The following is a 19,189-nucleotide window of genomic DNA, read 5'->3' as shown; positions in this document are numbered from 1 at the left end:
TTAAGTATACTTAAATATCAAAAGTAAATGTAATTGCTAAAATATACATGAGTATTAAAAGTAAAAGTATAAATAATTTTAAATTTCTTATATTTAGCAAACCAGACGGCATAATTTTATTTTGTTTATACAGATAGCCAGGGGCACACTCCAACACTCAGACATCATTTACGAATGAAGCATTTGTGTTAGTGAACTTAACAATTTTCCTGTCCTGCTAGCCATTAAGGAGTACTTTTGGGTGTCAGGGAAAATGTATGGAGTAAAATAGTACATGATTTCCTTTAGGAATGTAGTGAAGTAAAAGTAAAAGTTGTAAAAAATATATATACAGTAAAAAGTACAGATACTCCAAAAAAACGACTTAAGTAGTGCTTTAAAGTATTTTCACTTAAGTACTTTACACCACTGAATCTGTGTAGCACTGTTTCTACTCAAAGAGCCGATGTCTTGGAGATAGTTTTCTTTAGGTATTATGCTGTCTGAATGGTTGTAAAGAACTTTCTTGCTAAAGGGGTTGTGGATGTTGCCGTCATGTTGCGACTCCCTAACCAGGCTCTAAGTGTTGGGTGTTCTCCTACTTGAGTTAGACCACAATATGACAGAGTTTGGTCACTCTAGACAGGTTTGCGCCTGGGCTGGAAGGCAGTTAGATTTGGGTATGTCATTTTAGCTGGAAATTGAAAAAAAAGGGTCTGATCCTTTAAGAGGTTTTAACAGGTTAACAATGATCAAAGTTAGTCAGGGAAGGAGTCAGTCTGTCCTTTCTGCCCCAGAATGTGGCGTTCCCTCCTATAAGTTCTAACCCAGTCCCTGTAGATGCAGCACATAGGCTTATTATTCCACCCTGGAACTCAGGACTCCACCACCTGTGTTACCAATGCTCCACCTCTACCCCGTCCCCAGCCTCAGCTTCTACCCAGCCTTCACCTCTACCCTGTCCCCAGCCTCAGCTTCTACCCAGCCTCCACCTCTACCCTGTCCCCAGCCTCAGCTTCTACCCAGCCTCCACCTCTACCCCGTCCCCAGCCTCAGCTTCTACCCAGCCTCCACCTCTACCCCATCCCCAGTCTCAGCTTCTACCCAGCCTCCACCTCTACCCTGTCCCCAGCCTCAGCTTCTACCCAGCCTCCACCTCTACCCTGTCCCCAGCCTCAGCTTCTACCCAGCCTCCACCTCTACCCTGTCCCCAGCCTCAGCTTCTACCCAGCCTCCACCTCTACCCCATCCCCAGACTCAGCTTCTCCCCAGCCTCAGCCCCAGCCTCCATCTCTACCCCGTCCCCAGTCCCAGCTTCTACCCAGCCTCAACCTCTACCCTGTCCCCAGCCTCAGCTTCTACCCAGCCTCCACCTCTACCCTGTCCCCAGCCTCAGCTTCTACCCAGCCTCCACCTCTACCCCGTCCCCAGCCTCAGCTTCTACCCAGCCTCCACCTCTACCCTGTCCCCAGCCTCAGCTTCTACCCAGCCTCCACCTCTACCCCGTCCCCAGCCTCAGCTTCTACCCAGCCTCCACCTCTACCCCGTCCCTTGCCCCAGCTTCTCCCCAGCCTCCACCTCTACCCCGTCCCCAGCCTCAGCTTCTACCCAGCCTCCACCTCTACCCTGTCCCCAGCCTCAGCTTCTACCCAGCCCCTACCTCTACCCTGTCCCCAGCCTCAGCTTCTACCCAGCCTCCACCTCTACCCCATCCCCAGACTCAGCTTCTCCCCAGCCTCAGCCCCAGCCTCCATCTCTACCCCGTCCCCAGTCCCAGCTTCTACCCAGCCTCAGCCTCCACCCCATCCCTATCCCCAGCTCCAGCCTCCACCTCTACCCCGTACCCAGCCTCATTCCCAGCCCAGACACCTGAGCCCTCCAACCTCTGCTTTCATCTCCCAGACCAGACCAGACCAGAGCAGAGCAGACCAGACCAGAGCAGACCAGACCAGACCAGACCAGAGCAGAGCAGACCAGACCAGAGCAGACCAGACCAGACCAGACCAGACCAGACCAGGGACAAAGGCACAGAGAGAGAGGAGAGAGGAGAGAGGAGAGAGGAGGGGCTGAGCTGCGTCTGCATTATTAACCATTGATTATTATGACCGTCATTGTGAACAGAGAGCTGAGTGAGAATTACTGATCGTACAACAGCAGATGTATCTGTCCCTTTGTAATGACTCTCAACAACATGCAGTTATCATGTTGCAACTCAATGATGGAACACGTAATGTCAGCAAACTGAGACAATGCTGATTAGGACAGGAACTACAGATTATAGAACAGATAGAACTGCTGCATGTTAGGCTCCTGGGATGTAGCTGAGTTTGGATTGAAAAGAAATGGTCTTTAGGACCAAGGGACAGTATGAGACCTGTGTGATCCCAGCTAGTGTGAGTTTTCTACATTGTTTACTAACCTATATAGAAGCCTAAACTATGGTTTCTCACAGAGAAACACTGTTATGGAAGATATTTTCTAATGGGAGTAGTTTGCAGATATGGGTAAGACATCTTGTGACTCTAATGAAGTGTACAGATCATGTACAAATTGCATGCATTTTGTTCTACTTGACCAATAGGTACACTACTAATGTTACAACGTAAAGAAATGTAGTTTTATATAAACAAACAGGTAATACACATAGAAACATATTTTAACATATTTCCTCCAATTTAATCTAATGCACAGACACTACAAAACGAGCTTGTGGTCTTTATGTACTGAAAGAAATCCAGGTATAAGTTGTGTATTTTTCTGGGAATGAAAAGCTCAGGGTCATGAGTTGTGATTTCTGGTGTCTGTGCCTGACATATTTAACGTGCTCTATCAATGCTGCGTTTCAAAACAGCGGCTTCGCTCTCCTACCTGTCCTCTTTGGGAAGCGGTATCCCATTTCGCCAGCATTATACTGCTGCTTTTGCTGTTGGGAGAAAGAGAGAACAAGGAAAGGTTTGTTCCTAGCAGGTAATCAGCACTTGTGTTGGTCAGGAAAAAGAACCACTGCGCAAAAAGACTAGGACCTTTTCTCTGACATCAACAGAATACGAGGCTGAAAATGACTACTGTGTGACTACAACTCAGACAATAAACACAACACTCAATACATTCGCAATGAAAATCATTTTAAAATGACAGTGTAATAACGTCTTCATATAACATAATAATAATACATCATTTTACAAATTAAATATACATGATTTATGAAACTCACTTATCATGCCAGTGTGTTATATTCAGCGCGTCTATGCCCCACGAAATATGCGCTGAAATAAATGAGTAAAACAATTAAGGGAAGTGATGAGTGATCAACATGATTCAAAGGAAAAATAAAACATTTATGAATAAATCAATAATACGAAATCAGAATATCAGAATGTGACAACAATCACCGACAAATTAAGTACAGTTCTACACATTCAACAGGTGCGCAAAAATAGCGTCCATAATTGTACATTGCAATATTCCGCATCTATGATATAGAAAACAATTGGCTGGTTGTATTCCTGCAACAACAACAAAAAATAGTAATGTAAATTAATAATTAAATGGTAAGAAACTAAAAAAAAAATACTTAACAAATAAAACAAAATATATAAACATGAATAGTCTATGTAGTTTATTCAAAGAGCAGGACGGTAGGCTAAACCAATTCAATAATGAACACGGGACTTACCTTGATAAATAAGAATAAAATAGAACGATAAAAAATGCAAAAATCTTTTCCTGCTCGGAATTAAATTAGGATCCATTCGTGATTCATACAACCCACGCTCAGTGGAATCGCTTTCTCCCCTGCCAGGTAAAATGGAATTTAGCTGCACCATCGATACATTTTTTCTGATACCATGTGGATAATTTCCTCCTCACAGATTTCCTCTCCTTCTCTCTCTTTTTCCATTCGGGTTATTCCGGAGGAGCATCCCTGCTCCTTGGATAGGCACCAGCCGCTCCTGCCTATTTGCATAATATATGCAAGGATGGCAGGTAAACTGGAGACGCGAGGACAGAGATGGCCCGGGTTCTGATGTGGTGCAATATTTCCACTTAGGTGGACATGTTTAGTAAACCACTTTAACATCCAGTGGGAAAGTATGTTTAAATGTGCTTCTAATTGTGATTTTTCATAGATCGCCTGGCTATAAATTCAGTATGCCTAATTTTGGAAAAGTAAACATTCAACAAATCAATAATAATTTGTATCCCAAACCATAGGAACGTGTTTTTGTTTTAAATCGAGGCTAAATGTGTTTCTAAATGTTACATTTAATTAAGGCACTTGACATTTGATTTTATACCTGATGGTGTTGCACATCTGAAACGTCTACAGGTATTCCTACCGGTAGACACTCATCTGCTGCCTCGACAGCGCCCTCATGTGTTCCATATGTCAGTCTATTATATTACTACTGGACAACATGCAGAGGGAGAGAGAGTTAGAGTGATAGACAGAGAGAGAGAGGGGGGAGGAGGAGATAGATAGAGAGAGGGGGGATAGAGATAGAGAGAGGGGGGAGAGATTGGAAGAGAAGGGGGAGAGGGAGAGAGAGAGAGAGTGATAGACAGAGAGAGATAGAGGAGGGAGGGGGAGAGAGATAGAGAGAGGGGGGATAGAGATAGAGATAGGGGGGAGAGATTGGAAGAGAAGGGGGAGAGGGAGAGAGAGAGAGAGAGAGAGAGAGAGAGAGTGATAGACAGAGAGATAGAGGGGGAGGGGGAGAGAGATAGAGAGAGGGGGGATAGAGATAGAGAGAGGGGGAGGGGGAGAGATTGGAAGAGAAGGGGGAGAGGGAGAGAGAGAGCTAGATAGGGGGGAGAGAGTGGGAGAGAGTGGGAGAGAAATTGAATTGTACATTGCAAAACAAAAATCCATCAATCAGATTTCATTTGAACATACTTTTTACAAAGCTTTAGCAAAACGGGAACCTGAACACCCTAAAGAGCCAGCCTCAACATGGACCTAAACACCCTAAAGAGCCAGCCTCAACATGGACCTGAACACTCTAAAGAGCCAGCCTCAACATGGACCTGAACACTCTAAAGAGCCAGCCTCAACATGGACCTGAACACTCTAAAGAGCCAGCCTCAACATGGACCTAAACACTCTAAAGAGCCAGCCTCAACATGGACCTGAACACTCTAAAGAGCCAGTCTCAACATGGACCTGAACACTCTAAAGAGCCAGCCTCAACATGGACCTGAACACTCTAAAGAGCCAGCCTCAACATGGACCTGAACACTCTAAAGAGCCAGCCTCAACATGGACCTAAACACCCTAAAGAGCCAGCCTCAACATGGACCTGAACACTCTAAAGAGCCAGCCTCAACATGGACCTGAACACTCTAAAGAGCCAGCCTCAACATGGACCTGAACACTCTAAAGAGCCAGCCTCAACATGGACCTGAACACTCTAAAGAGCCAGACTCAACATGGACCTAAACACTCTAAAGAGCCAGCCTCAACATGGACCTGAACACCCTAAAGAGCCAGCCTCAACATGGACCTGAACACTCTAAAGAGCCAGCCTCAACATGGACCTGAACACTCTAAAGAGCCAGCCTCAACATGGACCTGAACACTCTAAAGAGCCAGCCTCAACATGGACCTGAACACCCTAAAGAGCCAGCCTCAACATGGACCTGAACACTCTAAAGAGCCAGTCTAGGGTAACAGTGGAGAAAAAACCTATAGGAAGAAAGAAACCTTGAGAGGAACTAGACCCTAGGGAAGGAACCAATCCTCTTCTCTCTCTGGCCAGACAAGTTCAGAGGTAGTAATCCCGCCAAGGTTGGGCAATTGTTCAAATGAAACTCAATACCCAACGAGTAAAACATTAAGAATGTGGAGTAGTGGTGGTCTGGTGGCCATGATCTCAAGTGTAGGATTTGAATGTGAATCGGATGCTTCTCACACAGAGGGCTCTGGTTACAGAGAGAGGAAGTGGGCCTATGTGTGACTGACTCTCACAGAGAGAAGAGGGCTTTGACCAAATCCCCTCAGAGAGTTCCTGGGGCGCTCCCATGTCCCACGGCCGCTTTGTGCCGTTCCACCATTGTGTGTCTAGTTTCATCAGTTGTAAGGAGACGTGAGCATAGGGAGGAGGAAACTGTGGACAGGGGGAGCAGGGGGACAGACAGGGGGAGCAGGGGGACAGACAGGCGGAGGGGACAGACAGGGGGAGCAGGGGGACAGACAGGGGGAGGGGACAGACAGGGGGAGCAGGGGGACAGACAGGCGGAGGGGACAGACAGGGGGAGCAGGGGGACAGACAGGCGGAGGGGACAGACAGGGGGAGCAGGGGGACAGACAGGCAGAGGGGACAGAGGCTTTGTTACGTCAGATTAGAAACTTTATGATGGAGATGAACATCAACACACACACAAACCAGATGCCCTTCCCTCCCCCTCTCTCTCACACTCCCTTCCCTCTCTAGCCCTCTCCCTCTCTCTAGCCCTCTCCTTCCCTCTAGCCCTCTCCCTCTCTCTCTAGCCCTCTCCCTCTCTCTAGCCCTCTCCCTCTCTCTAGCCCTCTCCTTCCCTCTCTAGCCCTCTCCCTCTCTCTAGCCCTCTCCTTCCCTCTAGCCCTCTCCCTCTCTCTCTAGCCCTCTCCCTCTCTCTAGCCCTCTCCCTCTCTCTAGCCCTCTCCTTCCCTCTCTAGCCCTCTCCCTCTCTCTAGCCCTCTCCCTCTCTCTAGCCCTCTCCCTCTCTCTAGCCCTAGCCCTCTCCCTCTCTCTAGCCCTCTCCCTCTCTCTAGCCCCCTCCTTCCCTCTCCCTCTCTCTAGCCCTCTCCTTCCCTCTCCCTCTCTCTAGCCCTCTCCTTCCCTCTCTTGGTTATGATGAACCTGACTCTACAGTGGTGAGAGTAGAGAGTTCACTCAGGTTGGTTATGATGAACCTGACTCTACAGTGGTGAGAGTAGAGAGTTCACTCAGGTTGGTTATGATGAACCTGACTCTACAGTGGTGAGAGTAGAGAGTTCACTCAGGTTGGTTATGATGAACCTGACTCTACAGTGGTGAGAGTAGAGAGTTCACTCAGGTTGGTTATGATGAACCTGACTCTACAGTGGTGAGAGTAGAGAGTTCACTCAGGTTGGTTATGATGAACCTGACTCTACAGTGGTGAGAGTAGAGAGTTCACTCAGGTTGGTTATGATGAACCTGACTCTACAGTGGTGAGAGTAGAGAGTTCACTCAGGTTGGTTATGATGAACCTGACTCTACAGTGGTGAGAGTAGAGAGTTCACTCAGGTTGGTTATGATGAACCTGACTCTACAGTGGTGAGAGTAGAGAGTTCACTCAGGTTGGTTATGATGAACCTGACTCTACAGTGGTGAGAGTAGAGAGTTCACTCAGGTTGGTTATGATGAACCTGACTCTACAGTGGTGAGAGTAGAGAGTTCACTCAGGTTGGTTATGATGAACCTGACTCTACAGTGGTGAGAGTAGAGAGTTCACTCAGGTTGGTTATGATGAACCTGACTCTACAGTGGTGAGAGTAGAGAGTTCACTCAGATGGTTATAGGACCTTGGCCCAACACCCAACTCCATCAGAAGTTAAAGGACCTCATCAGCCCAACACAAGACCCAACTCCATCAGAAGTTAAAGGACCTCATCAGCCCAACACCCAACTCCATCAGAAGTTAAAGGACCTCAAACTTTTGTTTAACCGTTTTATTTTCCTATGTACAATGGAAACTAGGAGGTGTAACATAAAGGTTAAATAGTCATTTAGAAACAATATTATATACACATTTAAAAAAAATCAGAGGGAACAGTTTGTCATCACCTATGTACATACAGATTGTTGTGCTCTTGATGGCACGGTAGAATTAACTTGACAATGGAGAATGAAGTGCTACTACTTTTAACTTTATATCAATACAGAAGCATGGGGAAATAACAGGGTGCACACAGGCACGCGTCAAAACAGGAACATACAGCTCATTTGCATATCAGTGACCTTCAACCCTGAGAGGCTGATACTATTGGCTGGGAGTTCTCGACTAGCATGTTAAAGCTGTACAGCTCCATACACGACACAGATCAGAAAAACATTCAAAACCATGACAAGTGAGGTGACTCATTTCATTAAATTATTTCAGCCTGGTGTAAACTAACTTCTGTTGAGCTCTCTATAGGAGTTGGTTTCCACAGGTCAAACTCACTGCCTTGAAAAATCTGCTAATTCATCAACAACAACGTGGTACATGTTCAATCATTTGTTCCTCAAGGGCATGTCCTCTTTTAAAAAGGGAGAATCCGCATTTTCCAATTTTCACTTAGTCATCAGTTTGTATTGATGTCAATGGGAATATTTAACTAAAATGGAAGTCAGGACTAAAAAAGGGTGCTACAGTTTGGGTCGGTTTACTCAGACAAAAGGTTAAGCCACTTCTAAAAAGCATTCTCAGTTGAGAATTTTGAAAGTTAAAAGTGCTTTTCAGTCCAGGAATAAGTTTAATCTGGGTCTGGGAAACCTCCCCCTGTACGTCCTAAAGCCAAATAGATCAGACCAACCCTTGAGGTCAGTGTGATTACAAAAACAAAACATTTAGCTGAAGCAAAGCTTAGCAGCACTAATCAGTATGTAAAGCACATCATTCATATAAAAACAGTATTATCATCATCAGGTCAATATTTATATTCATCAAGTTTAGGCCAAATATATTCATCTGGACTATCAAAACAAACACACCACGTTTTACATATTTTCAGTTTGAATCAGAACTTCATTTTGAAACAGCTCATGACTTAGAGAGACACTATCAGACCTAATATGCTGCTTTTGTTCTCCAAAGGGATTTGCTTTTTTTTGGTAATTTATGAAAAGTAAGTTGTTGATATGCAAACACTGTTGTATTGTACTACCAACCCTTCTAAAACAGGAGAACAATACAGCTGCCTGCCAGACTGACAACTAATACAGCAGGAGACAGAAACATGAACGTTATAAAAAACATCACAGGTCTGATATAGATTAAACACTAAAGGTCCATTTACAAAGACAATCCAGGGCCGTATATTTATAAAGCATCTCATAGTAGACCTGCCGATCTACAGTGGGATGAGTTTAGCCTTTCAGATCAGAACCAATAAGATTACATGGACATGGGGGGGAATCGATCTGATCCTAGATTATAATGAATAAGATTACATGGACATGGAGGGGTCTGATCCTAGATTATAATGAATAAGATTACATGGACATGGGGGGGGTCTGATCCTAGATTATAATGAATAAGATTACATGGACATGGAGGGGGTCTGATCCTAGATTATAATGAATAAGATTACATGGACATGGAGGGGTCTGATCCTAGATTATAATGAATAAGATTACATGGACATGGAGGGGGTCTGATCCTAGATTATAATGAATAAGATTACATGGACATGGGGGGGGTCTGATCCTAGATTATAATGAATAAGATTACATGGACATGGGGGGGGGTCTGATCCTAGATTATAATGAATAAGATTACATGGACATGGAGGGGTCTGATCCTAGATCAGCGCTTCTACTCAGATGCTTTATGAATACAGGGCCAAAACACTAGCTACCTCATCATTACTGTAGAAGGCACAGATCCAGAGAGAAAGAGAGACCCATCTGGTGTCAAATAGGTACCGTCTCATTAAGGAACTACATACTCTACATTTTAAAACTACACACAGATAACATGTGTTTGTCCCCCCCAGTTGTAAACAGTTTATCAACCGTTCTGAGCAGTGTCAGCCAGGGATGAAGTGGTAACAAAAGGATCCTCTAGATTATTCTATTACTAATGCACTGTAATACATCTGGAAATGCTGCTCACAAAATAAAAAGGTGTTTAAACAATATTTACTCTCTGGACTACATCCCTGGAGCCTATTTCCAGTCCCCAGCACCACTGAAACAATGATACACAGAACACATGGGGGGGGGTAGAGACATCATCGACCCAGTTTATCTTTAATTTATTTATTTGTGTGTGTGGTGTGAGTCCTGTTGGATAGCGTCCCCATACAGTGTGTGTGTGTCTTCAGTGGTGTTCTGTTATCTGGGCCGGTGGTTGGCCAACAGGAAGTCCTTGTCTTTGCAGGTAAGGCAGAGTTTAAGGTTCCGGAGAGATCCCCCGGCGCAGAAGAACGCCCAGAGACCCACGAGGAACACGATGATATAGGTGGGAACCAGGCTGCCCACGTACTGAGGGTTCTGGAATGTCTAGGAGAGAAATAACAAAGACTGATGAGTTATGGATCTCTGGGGGAAATTCATACAGAAGGTTCTGGTTCAGGAACCTCTGGGAGAAAAAAATACTGAGGGTTCTAGAACGTCTGGGGAGAGACATGACAACAAAGGCTGAGTTAAGGGCCTTTGGGGACATGTTTTGTCCCATTTGAAGTGCTGTGGTGAAGAACAGGAATCAGTGGAGGAGCCTTTGTGACATTATGTCCCAATGGGGATGAAGACATTACTAAGTAAGTAAAAGTACTAGGCTGTTGTCCAGTAAGACTACTGCCAACACATTTACTTCTGAGTATTTATTCATCAACCCATCAGTCAAGTCCACCTACTGCATGGACACATTGATCTACTGTATCTGTCTATCCATCCAGCCATCCTTTGTCTCTTTTCTGACTTACCAGACAGGAGACGAGGAGGTGGCTGATGACGACCACAGCCAGAGACCACCAGTGTTGTTTCTCACAGGAATCAAAGAACACAACCCCCCAGAACATGTGGAGCAGGATGATGGCCATGGTCATGAAGGCTATAGGGGAGACAGAGACAGAGTTAGCCTCAGGATGATGGCCATGAAGGCTATAGGGGAGACAGAGACAGAGTTAGCCTCAGGATGATGGTCATGAAGGCTATAGGGGAGACAGAGTTAGCCTCAGGATGATGGTCATGAAGGCTATAGGGAGACAGAGACAGAGTTAGCCTCAGGATGATGGTCATGAAGGCTATAGGGGAGACAGAGACAGAGTTAGCCTCAGGATGATGGTCATGAAGGCTATAGAGGAGACAGAGACAGAGTTAGCCTCAGGATGATGGTCATGAAGGCTATAGAGGAGACAGAGACAGAGTTAGCCTCAGGATGATGGTCATGAAGGCTATAGGGGAGACAGAGACAGAGACAGAGTTAGCCTCAGGATGATGGCCATGAAGGCTATAGAGGAGACAGAGTTAGCCTCAGGATGATGGTCATGAAGGCTATAGAGGAGAGAGAGACAGAGTTAGCCTCAGGATGATGGTCATGAAGGCTATAGAGGAGAGAGAGACAGCCTCAGGCCAAATCAGAAAAATGACTACTAGGCCTCCCTAGTGGTGCAACTGTCTAACACGGAACCCAAACCGGCTGCGTGCGTGCGCCATCGTGCATAAATGTATTTTGTCCCCCCCACACCAAACGCGATCATGACACGCAGGTTAAAATATCAAAAACTCTGAACCAATTACATTAATTTGGGGACAGGTCGAAAAGCATTAAACATTTATGGCAATTTAGCTAGCTAGCTTGCACTTGCTAGCTAATTTGTTCTATTTAGCTAGCTTGCTGTTGCTAGCTAATTTATCCTGGGATATAAACATTGACTTGTTATTTTACCTGAAATGCACAAGGTCCTCTACTCCGACAATTAATCCACACATAAAACAGTCAACTGAATCGTTTCTAGTCATCTCTCCTCCTTCCTTCCTCCTTCACAAATAGAAAGTACTTCTATTTTAGCCCGTGGCAACGCAGACGCTCGTTGGGGAGCGCGAGCAGTGTGGGTGCAATAATTGAATAATCTAGATTTCTAAATTTATTTTGCAACGCTCGCACACGCGATGCAAGCGGTGTAGTCAGGGTATTAGGCACTGCATTGTAGCGCTTGAGGCGTCACTACAGACCCGAGTTTGATCCCAGGCTGTGTCACAACCGGCCATGACCGGGAGTCCCATAGGACAGCGCACAATTGGCCCAGCGTCGTCCGGGTTATGGGAGGGTTTGGCCGGGGGGGGGGCTTGACTTGGCTCATCGCGCTCTAGCGACTCCTTGTGGCGGGCTGGGCGCCTGCAGGCTGACTTCGGTCGTCAGTTGAACTGTGTTTCCTCCAACACATTGGTGCGGCTGGCTTCCGGGTTAAGTGGACGTGTATTAAGAAGCACGGTTTGGTGGGTCATGTTTCGGAGGACACATGACTCAACCGCCGCCTCTCCCGAGCCCGTTGGGGAGTTGCAGCAATGAGGCAAGATCAAAATTGGATCTCACGAAATTGGGGAGAAAAAGGGGGTAAAATACAAAAATAAATGACTACTTTCAGGAAAGTTAGTGAAATAAAATGTCTTCCCGTGTGGTTTCAGATTATTAAGTACATTTTAAAACATGGGAGACTCATACAGTACCTGAGGACAGGAAGTAGTGTTGGGAGTCTCCATGGATACCAATGGTGCCGGGGCCAACAGAATCGGCCAGGATATTGACCATTGAGAACGCTCCACTCATGAAGCCGAACCCCAGTCCAGACACTGGGGAGAAACAGACAACAGACACACTATCAGACACTGGGGGAAAAAAAACAGAGAGACACACTATCAGACACTGGGGGGGGAAACCAGAGAGAGACACTATCAGACACTGGGGGGAAACCAGAGAGACACTATCAGACACTGGGGGGGAAACCAGAGAGAGACACTATCAGACACTGGGGGGAAACCAGAGAGAGACACTATCAGACACTGGGGGGAAACCAGAGAGAGACACTATCAGACACTGGGGGAAACCAGAGAGACACACTATCAGACACTGGGGGGGAAACCAGAGAGACACACTATCAGACACTGGGGGGAAACCAGAGAGACACACTATCAGACACTGGGGGGAAACCAGAGAGACACTATCAGACACTGGGGGGAAACCAGAGAGAGACACTATCAGACACTGGGGGGGAAACCAGAGAGAGACACTATCAGACACTGGGGGGGAAACCAGAGAGAGACACTATCAGACACTGGGGGGGAAACCAGAGAGACACTATCAGACACTGGGGGGGAAACCAGAGAGAGACACTATCAGACACTGGGGGGAACCAGAGAGACACACTATCAGACACTGGGGGAAACCAGAGAGACACACTATCAGACACTGGGGGTAAAACCAGACACACTATCAGACACTGGGGGGAAAAAAACCAGAGAGACACTGGGGGGAAACCAGAGAGACACTGGGGGGAAACAAACCAGAGAGACACTATCAGACACTGGGGGAAACCAGAGAGACACACTATCAGACACTGGGGGAAAAAACCAGAGAGACACTGGGGGGAAACCAGAGAGACACTGGGGGGAAACCAGAGAGACACTGGGGGGGAAACCAGAGAGACACACTGGGGGGGAAACCAGAGAGACACACTGGGGGGAAACCAGAGAGACACACTGGGGGAAACCAGAGAGACACACTGGGGGGAAACCAGAGAGACACACTGGGGGGAAACCAGAGAGACACACTGGGGGGAAACCAGAGAGACACACTGGGGGGGAAACCAGAGAGACACACTGGGGGGAAACCAGAGAGACACACTGGGGGAAACCAGAGAGACACACTATCAGACACTGGGGGGAAAAAACCAGAGAGACACACTATCAGACACTGGGGGGAAACCAGAGAGAGACACTATCAGACACTGGGGGGAAAACCAGAGAGACACTGGGGGGAAAAACCAGAGAGACACTGGGGGAAAAACCAGAGAGACACTGGGGGAAAAAACCAGAGAGACACTATCAGACACTGGGGGGAAAAAAACCAGAGAGACACTATCAGACACTGGGGGGAAAACCAGAGAGAGACACTGGGGGAAAAACCAGAGAGAGACACTGGGGGGAAAAACCAGAGAGAGACACTGGGGGGAAAAACCAGAGAGACACACTGGGGGGAAAAACCAGAGAGACACACTGGGGGAAAAACCAGAGAGACACACTGGGGGGAAAAACCAGAGAGACACACTGGGGGGAAACCAGAGAGACACTGGGGGGAAACCAGAGAGACACTGGGGGGAAACCAGAGAGACACTGGGGGGAAACCAGAGAGACACTGGGGGGAAACCAGAGAGACACTGGGGGGGAAACCAGAGAGACACTGGGGGGAAACCAGAGAGACACTGGGGGGAAACCAGAGAGACACTGGGGGGAAACCAGAGAGACACTGGGGGGAAACCAGAGAGACACTGGGGGGAAACCAGAGACACACTATCAGACACTGGGGGGAAAACCAGAGAGAGACACTATCAGACACTGGGGGGGAAACCAGAGAGACACACTATCAGACACTGGGGGGAAACCAGAGAGAGACACTATCAGACACTGGGGGGGAAAACCAGAGAGAGACACTATCAGACACTGGGGGGGAAACCAGAGAGACACTGGGGGGAAAAACCAGAGAGACACTATCAGACACTGGGGGGAAAACCAGAGAGACACTGGGGGGGAAACCAGAGAGACACTGGGGGGAAACCAGAGAGACACTGGGGGGAAACCAGAGAGACACTGGGGGAAAACCAGAGAGACACACTATCAGACACTGGGGAGGGAAAACCAGAGAGACACTGGGGGGAAACCAGAGAGACACTGGGGGGAAACCAGAGAGACACTGGGGGGAAACCAGAGAGACACTGGGGGGAAACCAGAGACACACTATCAGACACTGGGGGGAAAACCAGAGAGAGACACTATCAGACACTGGGGGGAAACCAGAGAGAGACACTATCAGACACTGGGGGGGAAACCAGAGAGAGACACTATCAGACACTGGGGGGGAAAACCAGAGAGAGACACTATCAGACACTGGGGGGGAAACCAGAGAGACACTGGGGGAAAAACCAGAGAGACACTATCAGACACTGGGGGGGAAACCAGAGAGAGACACTATCAGACACTGGGGGGAAAACCAGAGAGAGACACTATCAGACACTGGGGGGGGTAAACCAGAGAGAGACACTGGGGGGAAAAACCAGAGAGACACACTATCAGACACTGGGGGGAAAACCAGAGAGACACTATCAGACACTGGGGGGAAAACCAGAGAGACACTATCAGACACTGGGGGGAAAACCAGAGAGAGACACTATCAGACACTGGGGGGAAAACAGAGAGAGACACTATCAGACACTGGGGAAAAAACTGAGAGACACTATCAGACACTGGGGGGAAACCAGAGAGACACACTATCAGACACTGGGGGAAAAAACTGAGAGACACTATCAGACACTGGGGGAAAAACAGAGAGACACTATCAGACACTGGGGGGGAAAACAGAGAGACACTATCAGACACTGGGGGGGAAAACAGAGAGACACTATCAGACACTGGGGGGAAACCAGACAGACACACTATCAGACACTGGGGGAAAAAACAGAGAGACACTATCAGACACTGGGGGGAAACCAGACAGACACACTATCAGACACTGGGGGGAAACCAGACAGACACACTATCAGACACTGGGGGAAAAAACAGAGACACACTATCAGACACTGGGGGGAAACCAGACAGACACACTATCAGACACTGGGGGAAAAAACAGAGAGACACTATCAGACACTGGGGGGAAACCAGACAGACACACTATCAGACACTGGGGGAAAAAACAGAGACACACTATCAGACACTGGGGGGAAAAACAGAGAGACACTATCAGACACTGGGGGAAACCAGACAACAGAGACAGATGTAATGGCACTCTATGGTCTAAAATAACAGCTATGTGGGTTTTATTGTAATGTAATATGAACCACGATAACTAACTTTACCACAGAGAGAAAGGCAAGGGCCTACATAACTCTGCCTCAAAGCTAATATCTTCCATCTGCTTCCATTAATAATCTCTAATATCGTCCATCTGCTTCCATTCATAATCTCTAATATCGTCCATCTGCTTCCATTCATAATCTCTAATATCTTCCATTCATAATCTCTAATATCTTCCATCTGCATCCATTCATAATCTATAATATCTTCCATCTGAATACATTCATAATCTCTAATATCTTCCATCTGCTTCCATTCATAATCTCTAATATCTTCCATCTGCTTCTATTTATAATGTTATGAAGGAGGTAATTTTCTGTCTTCCTCCACATACCATAGGCTAGTTGCCGTATGGAGATCGGCATCGTTTCCTCTGCACTCAACATGAGCAAGCCTTCGTTTGCCTTCCTGTAAAACAAAGAAATAGCACAACAATCAAACTACAGTATCAAATATAGTAGCACCAAACCCAACCCTTAATTATACTACAGTTTGCACGTTTCTTTAACATCTAAAGACAAAGAAAACAGTCAAACAATCATCAAATCCCAGAGTGTCCATCCACTATCATTAAGTGTCCAAGTTTCTCTTACAACAAAATCTATGAAAAAAGCAAGAATCTGTCAGCTACTGGAATATACAGCTCCTTCAGAAAGTATTGTTGTGTTGTGTTACAGCCTGAATTCATAATTGATAAAAATAGATTCTCACCCATCTACACACAATACCCCAAAATAACAAAATGCAAAAGATGTTTCTAGAAATATTTGCCAATGTATAGAAAATTAAAAACACAGAAATATCTCATTTACATAAGTATTCAAACCCCTGAGTCAATACTTTGTAGAAGCACCTTTGGCAGTGATCTACAGCTGTGAGTCTTTCTGGGTAATTCTCTAAGAGCTTTACGCACCTGTGCCCATTATTATTTTCAAAATGCTTCCAAGCTCTGTCAAATTGGTTGTTGATCATTGCTACATAACCACTCATTTTCAGGTCTTTTAAGGTCATAGATTTTCAAAGTGGACTTAAGTCAAAACTGTAACTGGCCATTCAGGAACATTCACCGTCTTCTTGGTAAGCAACTCCAGTGTAGATTTGGCCTTGTGTTTAAGGTTATTGTCCTGCTGAAAGGTGAATTCATCTCCCAGTGTCTGGTGGAAAGCAGACTGAACCAGGTTTTCCTCTAGGATTTTGCCTGTGCTTAGTGCCATTCCATTTCTTTTTTACCCTGAAAAACTCCAGTCCTTAACAATTACAAGCCATACCCATAACATGATGCAGCCACCACTATGCTTGAAAACATGGAGAGTGGTACTCTGTAATGTGTTGTATTTGCCCCAAACATAACACTTTGTTTTCAGGACAAAAAGTTCAGCGTTTTGCCACATTTTTTGCAGTATTACTTTAGTGCCTTGTTGCAAACAGGATGCATGTTTTGGAATATTTATTATTCTGTACAGGCTTCCTTCTTTTCACTCTGTCAATTAGATTAGTATTGTGGAGTAACTACAATGTTGTTGATCCATCCTCAGTTCTATCGCTGTCCTGGCGTCGTGAGGGAGCTTGTTAATGCTAACTGCTAACACAAGAGCTATAGAATAATATAGTGCTGCAGTATAATGCTAACTGCTAACACAGGAGCTATAGAATAATATAGTGCTGCAGTATAATGCTAACTGCTAACACAGGAGCTATAGATTAATATAGCCGTGCAGTATAATGCTTCTAGGAAGAAATGGCAGAATGCATAAGGGAAATAGGCCCTATATAAAATAGCGCATTCTAACAGAAGTTTAGTGTGCGCATTCGTGACGAGTGGGCATAAATCCACATCTCCACAAGGCCAGTGACAAATAATATAAATGTTATCCATTTTAAAACAAAATGTGGAATAATTCAAAGGGTATGAATACTTTCTGAAAGCACTGATATTCCTCTCAACAATGTACTTCTTCTCTGTTACAGTCTGGAAAACCCCTGAGTGATACAAGACCAGAATGTAGAGCAGCAGCAGCGCTGAGCAGGTCATGGGATAGGCTTACTACTGGGTTCAATTACTATTTGAAATAATTTCAAATACTTTATCTGGGTTTGACTTGAGCGTGTCGGGCTTAATTGACCAATAGATGACCTTAACTGCCATCGCTGACTATGTAGCACTCCACACAGGCTAAAGCAAATGACTACTAGTTTTTGAGCCCAGGTCTGCTACTTACTTTAGCAGCTTGTAGTAGCCAAAGCGGAAAGTCTCCTGCAGCAGCACGGAGAGAACCACCCCGAATATGAGCAGTCCTTTCTGCTGGGAGGAACTCTCTTTGTTACTGATCTGAACTGTGATGAACCACACTAGTGAAGACAGCAGCAGAGAACACAACCAGAAGAACGCTCTGGGAGAGAAAAAGAAACACACGAGTTTAACACTAGGTATAGAAACACTCAAATAAAATAAGGTTCAGTCACACACACTAAAATGGACAGAGTTTAGGATGAACTTGTCTCCAAAGAGGATGTCTTAGACACATAGTACTGCTGTATACAAAATAGACACTGGTCAATACACACTCAACATAATACATACATAGCAAGGTACCCCTGTCATACACATTGTACACTTCTCATATAGCCACATAAATATTTGACGAACTGTCTGGGCTCATTAGTACATGCATTAATTACTGTACTGTGAAATAAAACATTCTACGGGTGCTCCACAAAATGTAAAAGAAAAACAGGGGGTACCTGTAGTCGCGCATGTGCGACTATTTAGGTTTAGTGCTGGGCTGGAACAAAACCTTGCGCACCAGTAGCTGTCCAACTAACAGTGGTTTGGGTTTAACATTTGCAGACACTTAACTGAGTCAATAATTACAATACAGCAAAAGCACATGTCGGAAAATGTGTGACCAATACGAAAGAGGTTTTGTTTGTGATTTAGCGTTAGCCTTTGGGCTAACTAGTTATCGGTTATCATATACGGCTGACTGCTGTTAGCTAGATGGCTACACTATCCAAATCTAGATGGTTTGCTTGTTATTTATTTAGTTAACGTTACGCTAGCTACTTACCCAGCGATAAGAAAGATCACTCGGAGTGGGTCCCTGGCAATAGTAAACAAGAACAGTGCAATGGCAGGGCCGAAAGCGATGAATGTACACCCGAAGAACACAGATGCAGTCATTTTGGGGCTTGGTCCGACTTCGACTCAAGTTAGCCTGTTAACAAAACCTCCACCGCAGGGCCCTTCTTCTCTTCAATGACCGAAAGAGTGTATCTTTCCCGAGAGCTTGGATGCTTCTTTACAACTGAAGTAAGCCTGAAGCTATCTATATAATCTCATTGTTGTCTATTTTATTGTGGGTTCCTTGATGCTACAGTGTCGCTTCCTGTTTTAATTGTTTGTAGACACGTGACCGCAAGAGCAAAGATATTCG

The 19,189-nt window shown here is 45.8% G+C and overlaps 1 protein-coding gene across 2 annotated transcripts; it reads right to left on the bottom strand.

Moving 5' to 3' along the window:
• Nucleotides 1-7,836: 7,836 nt before the first annotated feature.
• Nucleotides 7,837-19,175, bottom strand: aph1b (APH1B gamma secretase subunit). 2 transcript variants are annotated; one of them, XM_014176632.2, is made up of 6 exons: nt 18,824-19,175; nt 17,975-18,145; nt 16,090-16,163; nt 12,360-12,482; nt 10,613-10,740; nt 7,837-10,190 (listed from the first exon to the last, which is right to left on the bottom strand). In XM_014176632.2, the coding sequence occupies exons 1-6, from the start codon at nt 18,934-18,936 to the stop codon at nt 10,023-10,025; spliced, it is 777 nt and encodes a 258-aa protein (XP_014032107.1). In that variant the 5' UTR covers nt 18,937-19,175; the 3' UTR covers nt 7,837-10,022. The 2 variants fall into 2 exon arrangements, with proteins under 2 accessions (XP_014032107.1, XP_014032108.1); XM_014176633.2 differs by lacking the exon at nt 17,975-18,145 and having other exon boundaries at nt 18,824-19,171.
• Nucleotides 19,176-19,189: the final 14 nt, after the last annotated feature.

This window comes from Salmo salar, chromosome ssa26, assembly GCF_905237065.1.
Source record: "Salmo salar chromosome ssa26, Ssal_v3.1, whole genome shotgun sequence".
Classification (NCBI taxonomy): Eukaryota; Metazoa; Chordata; class Actinopteri; order Salmoniformes; family Salmonidae; genus Salmo; species Salmo salar.
This window is presented reverse-complemented; position numbering and strand designations above follow the sequence as displayed.